The sequence below is a fragment of the Rosa rugosa genome, chromosome 2 (assembly GCF_958449725.1).
Source record: "Rosa rugosa chromosome 2, drRosRugo1.1, whole genome shotgun sequence".
Taxonomy (NCBI): Eukaryota; Viridiplantae; Streptophyta; class Magnoliopsida; order Rosales; family Rosaceae; genus Rosa; species Rosa rugosa.
The window spans coordinates 48,799,097-48,811,238 of NC_084821.1; the positions used below are offsets into that span (position 1 = coordinate 48,799,097).

Genomic DNA, 12,142 nt, shown 5'->3' on the forward strand with positions numbered 1-12,142 from the left:
ATTCTAATTAGCTGCAGGCTGCAAAACTACTGGTGCAGTTTTTCTGGTATAGTTTACTGCTGGTGCAGTCGGTACTGAAATTCCATGGATGCATCTGTTGCCGGAATTGACTTTTCGGTTCCGAATCCATGAACAGATATATTCATTCAAAGTTGAAACTTGGCTGGATAGCATATCATATATTCATTAATAATTCAACTCCATTTTCCTCCTATAATAATATTACGATCCAAATAAGTATTATTTGTTGAGAATTCATTCTAGATTGAAATAATTGTAGGCCTAGAGATGTGACACCTTCCTTTGGATTAAATAGAGAAACCAATTAACATTAGTCAATGTTAGGTCTGATCCAATGGGTCTATATATATATAAATGGTTAGGTAGCATGCAGTAGCAGCTCTTAGTTTATAGGAAAAATGCCAAACACAAGTCGTACTAATATTTTTTTTTAGATTTTGAAATTTCGAGTGTTTGACATTGTGGACAACAATCAAACTAGGAGCCTCATCATCGTCTTCATCTTGTTGAAGGTGGAATTGTACCCAAGTACAATTGGGTATGCATCCCTTTCGAAACCATCCAATTTTTTTGGTCAGTTCAGATCACGATTGGCATAATACTATAAACTATGTTTTCCCATGTAAGAGAAAAACACTACCGATGTAGTTATAGAGGTGAATCTATAGCTGTCAAATTAGAAAAATCCACTAAAATAAAGTCTTACGTACGGACAAAAGGAGTACATTTTTTCATTCCAACCAGTTGTTTGACAAATGTACGTAATCATCACTAAAAGGCTTAATAGCCAATTTGCTACCCTAGGTTTTCACAATTAGCCATTTTGCTACCCTAAGTATTATTTTTACCAATTTGCTACCCTAAGTATTAATTTGTCTATCTCTTCTTCCAAACATGAATTAATTTTGAAAATCTAAGGTAGAAAATGGCTAATTTTGAAAATTTATGAAAGTAAATTGGTTAATCTTGAAAGCTTAGATGAGCAAATTTGATGGAAGGCTAGCGAATAAGCTAAAATAAAACTTAGGATAGCAAATTAGCACTAAGGTGAAACCTAGGGTAGAAATTTGGCAATTATGCCTCACTAAAATATTGTCCATGAAAACAAAAACATTTCTCACTGAAGGAGGGTGTAGAACTTCTGAATCGATTGTTAAGCAAGAATGTCAAATTTCCAACACAACTCAAAATTTGTACGAAATGAACGAAACTAAAGAGGAATTAAAAAATAGGTCATTTGCGGGTGATCTCGTGAAAACAAGATTAACAAATAGGTGGTCTTGGGTTAACGTTTCAGCCCGTAGATGACCACTTAATATGTTTATTGAACTTTGTCGAGACATATACAATTCAATACATGTTTGATCGTTATATTATTATACGTATGCTTATTATACGTATGCTTTTGTGAAGATATGTAACCATTTTATTATAAGATTGTTTTGATTAAGGTATCCCAAAATGGGTTAAATTGATCGAATTTTTTTAAATTGATCGAATTGAATGGCAGACATTGTTTATCAAGTAGGTTATGCGGATCGAGTCATGTCAACCATTTAAGTTTGCATTCAGATTTTTCAATATGTCGGCTATGAATGCTCTTTTCGTCTTCTCTTAAACAAGGCTATGAATACTCCTAATTCCTAAATCACCAAAGTTTTTTTTTTTTTTTTTGTGCTTTTTAAATCACCCAAGTTACTAATCTTAAATTAATGATTTTGACTTTTGATAGTACGTAATTCAGTAAATACCACTCCCTTTGTATGAAGTATGAACCAACTAGCAGAGTAGCAGCACCCCAGTGACTAAGGAACATACAAAACAGAATCTCTCCATCTTGAAATTCAACAGAGCCTACATCTTTCATCTTTCTTTAATCACAAAATGTCGACTTATCTAATGCACAACAACAATTAAACAAATGAAAGTCTATCGAAAAAAAAAAATTAAACAAATGAAAGATTGTCTAGAAACAATAAAGACGGCAGAGAGAGAGAAATGTATTCGTATGTTTATAACACCCAAGGCATGTTGAATCTTGATTAACATGTCAAATTAAAATATTGTCTGTGTTATTATTAATCATAAACTGGGGATGGTTTCTGATGCCATCATGTGTGGTTTGAACTATTATATCTATCATGCATTTGTATGTCCTTGTTCTTAATCCTTAATGAGATCTGTAGACTTGAATCGATCTTAATCCTGGTTGATTAGTTTATACTGCTAGGTTTCTAAAGACGCGTCATGAGAATTTTCTGCTATCTAGTGCTTCACGCTTTGGAATAAAATACCTCTCTACTATTATACTATGAATGGTTTTTGCCGATTTTGATCTAATCTTTACGGATTTGAGGGAGGACTCAACTCAGATGGGTCGGTCTGTTTATGAATACCTTCATGGAAGGATCGATAACTTACATTGTTCAAGTGGTGATAGGCGAATTCCAGCTAGCTATTATACGATTCGATGGCTTCATAACAGTACGTGTTCATTTGAGAAAGCCTGAACCAGGCTTTGCGTGATTACTCGGTTTGCATACATTTAACATGACATTGAGCAATCATGACACTAATTCGGTTTTTGCCATTTAAAGTGATCAATGAAGTAGGATTGCAGATTTGCAGCATTGATGGAAAACAAATACTCTGGTTTTGTAATGAGTTCATTAGATAATATGAAATATATTGGAAGAAACTAACAATAGTTTTTTTTTTTTTTTTTTTTTTCATGATGTCGGTCTGTTAGTGAGTCTAAAGATAGAATTAGTGACGGTTACTGATTGGGAAGAAAATGTTGATTTTGACACGTCCGAAATTGTATTGTTAATTTCGAGTCTATAATTATATTATGAGATTAATTGTTGAGAATAAGCGGGAGTAATAATAGTAATATTGATGCAAGGTGAGGGGCTGTATGCTAAATCTGCAATTGTTGATGCAAGGTGATTAAGTGTACGTGGACAATAGTAATATTGTTTGTGAAATAAATATTTTATGTTGTGATATTGTGCCCTCATAAATAATTAATTATATCGTTAATTATAATATGAGTTACAAGTTACAACACTAATCATGTCGCACGATTCAACACGGATCCGACTCCTCTAAAGTGAGTTTTTATAAAGTTATATAAATTTCGTGTAATCTTATTTGTTCGTATCATCTAATGGCTAGTAAAGCAGCACCTTCACTTAACATTACTCAAACAATTTTTTCTTCCCAAACTGTCCCCGACGTGTCCTTAACTCCATCAGAATAAGAAAATGAAAAGAAAAGAAATAGTGCCATGAATCCTTTTAAGAACTGGGGACGCAAACAAGGAATAAAGAAAAAACATGCTAAACTCTCTGATCTCCTCTTCTCTCTTTCTCTGTTTATCTCCCTATCATGATAAATAGGCTTTTCAGATTTCAATTGGTGATTACGATTTTGATTTCAACCTCCTCGTTTGGTTTTAAATTTTAAATTTTAGGGTTTGACATTAATTCTGTTTGTTTTCCATGAAAGATTTCGATCTGGTCATTGCCCCTTTTCAATGGCATATATGTATGGGTTTAGCAGTTGCCAGTTATTGTTTTCTACCCATTTAATTTCCTCTGCTCTTTGATTTGCATCAGTAGTTTCACCTTTGAGATGATTGGTTTCTATTGGTCTCAGTATAATTCTCAATCTCTGGCTTTTGATTTAATCGCTGGGGGACTCTATACAGTTATAGGCGCACGTTTGATTTTATTGCAATTATGCGTGAAATGAAAGTATTATTTCATGATTGATTTACTGATATAACAATGGAATATTTACCATTGAAGCCCAGAATATATTCTTAAGAGAATATGCGAGCAAAACTCACATAAGTGACTAGGACAGTTAGGGCTAGTCTTTTTCTTAATGTCGGTGAAAAAGAATATTGTTCAAGTGGTATTAAGCCCCCGTAAATGATAGTTTGGGAATGAAAAATTGTTTGAGTTGTATTAAGTGATGTGGTTATTTTACTAGCCATTAGATGATACGAAGAATTATGATTACACAAAATTTATCTAACTTTACAAAAACTCACTTTAGATGATCCAGATTTAACTTATTTATATTGTAAAATGTGTAAAAAGAAAAAAAAAAAGGCCAATTTTCTAACATGTAAAATGACTAATGAGTTATCTTGATTTGAAATGGACCAAACTCTAATAACATCAACCACTCGATAAGTCGATATAAGAATCAAAATCGTATCGTTTTTTTTTTTAATGAAAATGAACCAAAACCAAATTAAATTTAAAGAGCCAAAAACACTGCTTGGTTATAACTTGAAAGAATAGCTACATCAAATCAATCATATGAAGCTACTATACACTGGACATAAGACACAATCAATCAGATGAAGCTACTATACACTGGACATAAGACACAATTAATCAAAGAGCTCACGCTTAAAGACCAAGTTTTGATTGAATCAGAAAGGTGATGTAACACTTTAGCTGGTTATGGAATTAGTTATAATTAAGAGTTTTAATTCATGGGATTACCAATCCAGTCCAGTCGGTGCTGTTTAGCATTAGCTGAAATTGGGTAGCGACTTTTGGCTACGGTGTCAGTCTATGTCATATCCCGCGTTATCAGCGTCGTTGGGGACAAGTACTTTTTCTCCAAAGACAAAAATGGGACCTAGCTCTATTTAATTTTACATGACTTTCTCTTTTATATTTTCAACTACCACAGTGACCTTTCTTTTTTTTCTTTTCTTTTAATTTGTTTATGATTAATTTCGTACGTTGGATATGCTTTTGGTCAAGAAAAAAAAGAGAGAAATGTCATCTTGGGTCGTCTTAGGGTTTCAAGCATTCTATGCCGTGTTGCTTGAGACGTTCGGAGACTAGCTATAATGTCGACCTTCAACTTGCTTGGATGGAGTAGGACGGTGAGGCGGACGCTAGGTATGTACGGACTTGTCATTTCACAACATTAGGGAAATTTTCGACTATGTAAGATTATGACGTCCCTTGTTAATGTGGTTGCCTCGTGCTGGGGTTAAGATCAAGACTTGTTTACCTTCATTGACAAAGGGGTTGGTCGAAAAGTTTGAAAAGAGACCTAGAGTTTCTAGGGTCCTTTTTAAGTATATACTATTAAAGAACTTCATCTCAAATGTAATTTACAAGATTGGGAAACCATCTCATTAGAGAAGATAATCTTATGAAGTAACTGCTGACGTGAATGTGCACAATGCATTATTATTTTGCACCTTCTTTTGAAACAATATAGAATAAGGCGAGTCAATAACAAAGTACGCTGTTATGAAGTCTCGTTTAAAATATTCTCAATAGTTGTCAAACATAGTTGACCTAAATTATCATTATAGTCAGCCTAAGTAGTGTGAGAGGTTGAGGAGATTAAGGAGGGTAATGGTTAGATTTATTTTAGAAGCTCGATTCCTTCCAATGTAACAAAAAAAGAAAAGTGTGTTTATCTAAATTTAATCAGCAATCACAAATTGTTGTATGAACAATGATAAAAAATTAGAACCAAAAACCTCTCCTGTCATTAAAAAAAAAAAAAAAACCACCAAGTTAGGTCTCAAGTCTTTTTCTTTTAAGAAATATTTCATTTTCTATGATAACAGAATAAGAATAGAGATGTATTTGGGTGGAGGCATATGGCCTATTCTGAAGGGAACAACTGAAGCTGAAAGGTAGTAGTCCTGAACTGGACTGGAGCCGTGAGTGACTGGTGAAGTGAGTTTTGTGTCAAAATGCCATTAAATAAAGGAACTAGTCAATTTAAACATCAATCTCAAGAGGAAGGAGACCCTCTGCTGCCCTCTATCTACGGTCAAGATCACCCACGTCCATGATTTGCGGATCCTAATTTCATACGTAATATTCAAACTTGCCGGAAAAAAACTTTAACAACGGCAGCAAAATTCTTTTTTATTTCTAATAGGACACACACACTTTAAGTTTGTCCCCAGTTCATTTTCAATTCGATTTTTTTTCTTATTATTACGCTTTGGCTTTGGCTTCAACGTACGTTCTAACGGTGCAAGAAGATGCCCAGTAAGATTCACTGGCAGATTGAACAGTTCTTTGCAAAAAGAAAGACGCGTTCGGTTGCCGGACTCAATGTCTAAACTACGTACTAAAAAAAGAATGTATTTCAATGCGTAGAGTTGTGAAATGGTGAAGCTTCCATGAAAATATGGTAGGAGATTAAAATGTCAATGCAGAAGGACATGGATGATTTGAAACTATGGGAAGGTATCTTGAAAAACTCAGCTTTGCGAAGTTGTGAAAGATAGTGGAATCAAAGCACCGACTTGGATTAGTCATGTAATGCTTGCTAATTTGATATTAATTCATTGACCTAAATTTAGAGTTAGGGCGCCCGGACGTGGTAAAATTGTTAACATACCAGATAATTGTTATAGGTTTGTGAAACAATAACGATACTTATGATATGAACAATTCATACTCCACCCTTACCACCCAAATTCAATGAGTAACGATGGCCAAGCACGATAGGCATATACAAGAATTTAGTACATTGACTGTAGAAAGTAACTCATGACATATCCTAAAATATCACATTATAATTTTCGAAACTGATATAGATTTGATTCTCTCATTCAAATTTCTCTATCCTTGCTTACGGAGGCAATGTGCGTGAGTCGATGAGAATGCCTAATAGAGAACAACCGTTTTATCTAGTCCATAAAGTATTTCTCTATAACAAGATATTAATAAAGGTACAAAACTGGAAGGCTCATTTTCCGTTATTACTTTTAATAAAAAAAAAAAGTTACCATCACAACCAAACCGTTCATAATTTTTTTTGGTAAAACATAAGAAGAGAACTTTACCGTTAGATAGAAAGAAATCATCATTATATGGCGAAATTATGATTACAAAGATATACCCACTTATTATTTTTTAATCTCAAAATCTCCAACTTTAAACCAGAAAATAAATATCCACCTTCCTAAAAGGTCAGTAACCTGCCGAGCCGGTTCCCCGGTTAACCACTCAACATCTATATCTACTTCTCCTTCCAACTTTTAAGCAAAATTCCTCTCCTCCTGTCTCTCTCTCCCTTTCCTCTTAAATTCAAAACCCCGTGCAAAAAAACAAGTTCACACCACCCACTGGAACTCTCTCTGTCTCTGAGAGTAAGAATTTCCAGTAAAACCGTTTTTTGGGTTCCAGCCCCAATCCCAATTCCTCCTTATAAACCCTTCTTTTCTTTGATTCGTTCTTTACAGTAGGGGAAAAAAGCCACAACCCGACGAACCCGAAAACGTGTTGAAATCATCATTCATTATGGTCTTCCAACTACACTACTGACAACTTGTGCATATATATTTCCCGCACTGAATGACACCTTCTTCTTCCTTCTTTTAATCCCCCCATCTCTCTCTCTCTCTCTCCCTCCACCCAGTTGATCTGATCCAAGCTCTTCATCAACTGTAAGTTTCGCAACCCATATCTGTATATAGTCTCCGGCTCGGTTCGGTTGCCGAGAAAAGGTCCGGAAAGTAAAGCATTTGCTTTCTCAACAACCAAGAACTAAGTTGAAAAAGCTGCTACTATTATAAAATCCAGATCTTTCATTTTCAGTTAGTTGCTGACTGATGATTTGGTGTTTTTGTTTTTTCATTGTGACAGATTTGCAAGTTTTCTTTCGGAGATTGGAAAATGGGGAAATCGGGCAACAGAGACTGGACCCAGATCTACGCCATATACGGGCTCGACCAGTGGCAGACCATACTGTTCCTACTCTTCCACGCCGTGCTATTTACCATTCTGTCCCTCCTCTACCTCACATATTTCGACCCCATCACCCTCTTCTTCCACCGCCTCCTCCCCATCGGCTCCGCCCGCTTCGCCGCCGGATTCACCGGCTCCGTCACCGCCCTCTCCGCCCTCTGCCTCTTCTTCGCCTCCTTCCACTTCCTCCACTCCTCCCTCCCCCTCCACTACGACGTCGTCCAGCGCATGGTCGCCTCCGTCAACGACTGGTCAACCGTCAAGCACGCCCTCGACCTCGGCTGCGGCCGCGGCATCCTCCTCAACGCCGTCGCCACCCAGCTCAAGAAGGAGGGCAGTTCGGGCCGGGTCGTCGGGTTGGACCGGTCCAAGATGACCAGCCTTTCCACCTTGCGGACCGCCAAGCTGGAAGGTGTCGGGGAGTACGTGACCTGCCGTGAGGGCGACCCCAGGAGATTGCCGTTCGGGGACAACTACTTCGACGTGGTGGTATCCGCCGTGTTCGTCCACACCGTAGGGAAGGAGTACGGGCATCGGACGGTGGAGGCTTCGGCGGAGAGGATGAGGGTGGTCGGTGAGATGGTCCGGGTCTTAAAGCCCGGTGGGTCCGGGGTGGTGTGGGACCTACTGCACGTTCCGGAATACGTGCGGAGGCTGCAGGAGCTGAAGATGGAGGACATTCGGGTCTCGGAGCGGGTCACGGCCTTCATGGTCAGCAGTCAAATCGTGTCGTTTCGGAAGCCCAGTCACCACTATTTTGGGCTCGGAGAGGTCAGGCTGGACTGGAGATGCTGATTTTTTGAAGCCCAAACCCGGCCCATATATATCCAAACAGTATAATTTTACCTATATGAAATACATAACAACCACAACTTTTAAGAGCTTGATTAATGATGGGATTAATCAAACGATTAATGGGTTTTTAATTCCGGGTTTTATTTTGTAATGTCTGGAGAGGCGAAGCTGACCCAGATGGCCAGATGCTAAATATACATGTATAATTTTAGTTCATCATGAGTAGTTTGTTGGATCTATACTCTATCTATATATAACGTTATGGGGTTTTTTATGTGTTAATGGAATTGTAATGAAGAAGCTGGTTGCGTTGCTATGATTCTGTATAAACCTTTATGTAGTAGAATCAATCATTTTGTGTGAATAAGTTTTAATGATTCTGTATAAACCTTTATGTAGTAGAATCAATCATTTTGTGTGAATAAGTTTTAATGTGTGCTAACATGAATCATTTCATGTGGATTGTGTAGTTATCATTTTTGGTGATTCTGCAAAGAAAAAAAAGTTGGGTTCGATTTGTAGGAGATTCTAAAGTTGTGATCTTTTTTCTTTTCTGGACTAGCCAACAAGCAGATTCTTCATAGTGATGGTGTTGGTGCTAATGGGTTGTGACATAGCTAACGTGTGAGTGTGACGATTGGAGGTTGTGAGTTGTTAGATTTTATGTTAGTGGGATTTTAGGGATTTCATGTGTGTTTGAACTTTGAAGTTTATCAATCAAGTTACTGGTTAGGGTTGTAATTTGTAAATTGTTTGGATAGCACTGGAGGTTGTTTTTGGCTTGTTCCACTTTTGACCATTTGAAATGGTGAGTACTTTATGCTTGATTCGTAAACTTCGTGAGCCGCTTGTATTCTATAAGAAGTTTGGCTTGTTAATTGAAGCTCGTTTAATAAATTATACTCATTTGACTTGTTTTTGTAATTATACTCGAAATTGAAAGAAAAGTAATATGTCTAAGTTTCGCCTCATTTAGACAATTTTAAGAAGTAAAAGTTTCATTCAATTGAAAGACACAATCGATTTTTATGAAAACTCAAAACCAAAACAAATGCACCATTTTCATTCAAGACAATTCAAGACTAAGTACCAACTTTTACTACTGCTAATGATGCTTGATTTTGCTTGCTCCCTAATTTTGATCTGGGGTCTAAATTTCCTGAGTTTAATGAGCACAAAGATAATGTGGAAGGTGATGGAATTGAAACTTTGAAAGAGATGGTGGGTGCAATTGTTTGTGGAGATTGTGAATTGTGAATTTATGATGGATAGTACTACGTAGGGTTGGGCTGATGTGAAGTCGTAATCATCGATCTTTGATAACGAAATATTATTGTTGGGTGGGAGAATGAGATTGGTTGGATATTAAATCCAAATTTCCATCCAACTCTTCTCACTATTTTGTTCGTATGGGTTTCGTAATATATCATTCATTGATCTCGTGAAGTTTATGAAAGAGCAAGTACCTCTTTCAACTCCAAGTGTTGTTGCTATTGATCCACTGTGATGCATTACAAATTTGAAGTACATTGTTGTATCAACAAGGTGAGGACCCATGTAAGTCTTGTTTCTCATTTGTTGAAGCTATACCAAGAGATTGAGATAATGTATCAAATGCATATATATAACTAATTTTTATATCTAATTTAACGATTAATAAATAAGGATCGAAAACCAAACAAATTTTATATCATTTTATTGTTATCATTTATCAAAGAGATGTTAATTACTTAATTGTATTCATAATGAGTGAAACAACACATAATGACTCACTAAATAAGGACATAACAATAAAAGGTTACTACCTATGTAATTTCATATTCAATAAAACAATAGTCATAAGTACAAGTCCCAGGACCACAGTTAGAAAATTTAAACTTAAAATTCAAAAATTTTGGCAACATAATTCAGGTTCATCAATGGAACCATGAAACCAAACCAATCAAACAGGCTCATCGAACTTGGTAGCTCAGACCATTGCATCTGTCCACCGTTTGGAGAAATTTCATATACATTTGATCCAGACATTAGAAAACCAGTAAAAGAAAAAAAAAAAAAAAACATGCTAATTTTTTTTTTGTTGAAAAAAGTAAGCGCGGCGTACGAAAAATTATAAGTGAATTCAAATTTTGAGTGTAAAGTTAACTGCTCTTTGAAATTAGAAGCGACCAGACCATACGTACCTAGTAATGACAACATGATTACCACTCTACATGAAAAAAGAACAAAAAAAGAAAAAAAAAGAAAAAAGAAGAAGAAGGCTTTTTGTGTATTTTAAGGAAACAAAATAGAATGCAGTCATTGCAAACCCCTATGTATCATAGTTGGAGTGCTTTTGTTTAAGTGAAGCCAACTCCAACAAAGCTAAGATTTTGTATGCAACATATTTGCGTTGATTCTTTCATTGATATACTCAATGATCCGATCACAGCGCTGAATGCAAATTGGTATTTTAATTTGAATGCTAATTCGCTTTTAAAATTCAGAGACTAGAGATTAGATATTTTTTTAAGGCAACGGAATCAGGTTCCATTAATAATATCAATGACCTCACTCGATCAAGCTAGAGGAATTCGAAAATCCCTCATAATACATCTCAATGCACAAGACAGAGATTAGATATTTAGTCATACATGAGGTCCATATATACTTGATATATAGTGTGATTTGAGTGACTCATATAAATGTACGTAGAGCTTCTTGTGATAGTATTGGCAATTTCTTGAGACAATTTAATGGCAGCATGTGCCTTATCGTGGCCTAGTGTCCACTCTCTATATCTCTATCTATGATTCTCTATAAATAATGCAGCATGTGAATTGTCCAATTATTTTGGGCGTTTGGCTAACCCTCTTTCATTCATCAAACTTCAATCCACCATCTTTTATTCATTTTTCTTATTTTGGGACCATGCATATTGCATAAGCAAAATTATTATTTTTTTTTCAAAGAAAGAAGAAGATCGAATAACAAAATTTGAGTGATAAATATTGGAGTTATTTTTTTTCTCAATTACACAAAATAAATAAACTACAAGCTAAAACCCCTAGCCTGCAGAATGGCCGATATATTTGGAGGCCAAAAACAGAATTACCGTCATGAGCTCAAAAAACAAAATTGGAGGTTTTACTAATTTCTCTTATCTCGATAAGTTCAAGATTTTTCTATAATAATTATGTCATTGTCATTTTTTAAATACTTTCTTGATTCTTTTTGGTTGAAAGAACTAATTCCATAGAGTGGGATTTGGTTGAGAATATATTGGTTGTATGGAGATAATAAAGTAGATTGATTACTCGTGTTGTTGTCTAGTCGCCATCCTAGAGCAATGACAGGGAAACAAATTAAATTGGGAAGGGAAGACCGGAATCGAAATGAGTTCATTCGGGATAACTTTCTCGGGTTTTTGAAATTCAGTTCCATAATTAATCTGATTGTTATAAATCCATTTTGATCAAAATTCATGACCTATATCTTAAGTCACATCTTCAATAATTGTAGTTATGTGAGTAGAAAAGCATGGTGTAGTTTAAAACATTAAATGCGTTGAGTGACACAAAGCTTCTACT

The 12,142-nt window shown here is 35.7% G+C and overlaps 1 protein-coding gene and 1 long non-coding RNA gene across 2 annotated transcripts; one reads left to right on the plus strand and one right to left on the minus strand.

The window, feature by feature from the left end:
• The first annotated feature begins 7,081 nt into the window (after nt 1-7,081).
• Nucleotides 7,082-8,789, plus strand: LOC133727772 (uncharacterized). Its single transcript, XM_062155174.1, has 2 exons — nt 7,082-7,477; nt 7,677-8,789. Exon 2 carries the CDS (start codon nt 7,707-7,709, stop codon nt 8,571-8,573), a length of 867 nt encoding a protein of 288 aa, XP_062011158.1. The 5' UTR covers nt 7,082-7,477; nt 7,677-7,706; the 3' UTR covers nt 8,574-8,789.
• On the minus strand, nt 8,590-9,360 carry LOC133727773 (uncharacterized). Its single transcript, XR_009855352.1, has 2 exons — nt 8,963-9,360; nt 8,590-8,904 (listed from the first exon to the last, which is right to left on the minus strand). It is a non-coding gene; the product is annotated as an uncharacterized LOC133727773 (long non-coding RNA).
• Nucleotides 9,361-12,142: the final 2,782 nt, after the last annotated feature.

Bases quoted from the DNA above. Each gene is read 5' to 3' on its own strand.
- LOC133727772 (XM_062155174.1), top strand. From the start codon at position 7,707: ATGGGGAAATCGGGCAACAGAGACTGGACCCAGATCTACGCCATATAC.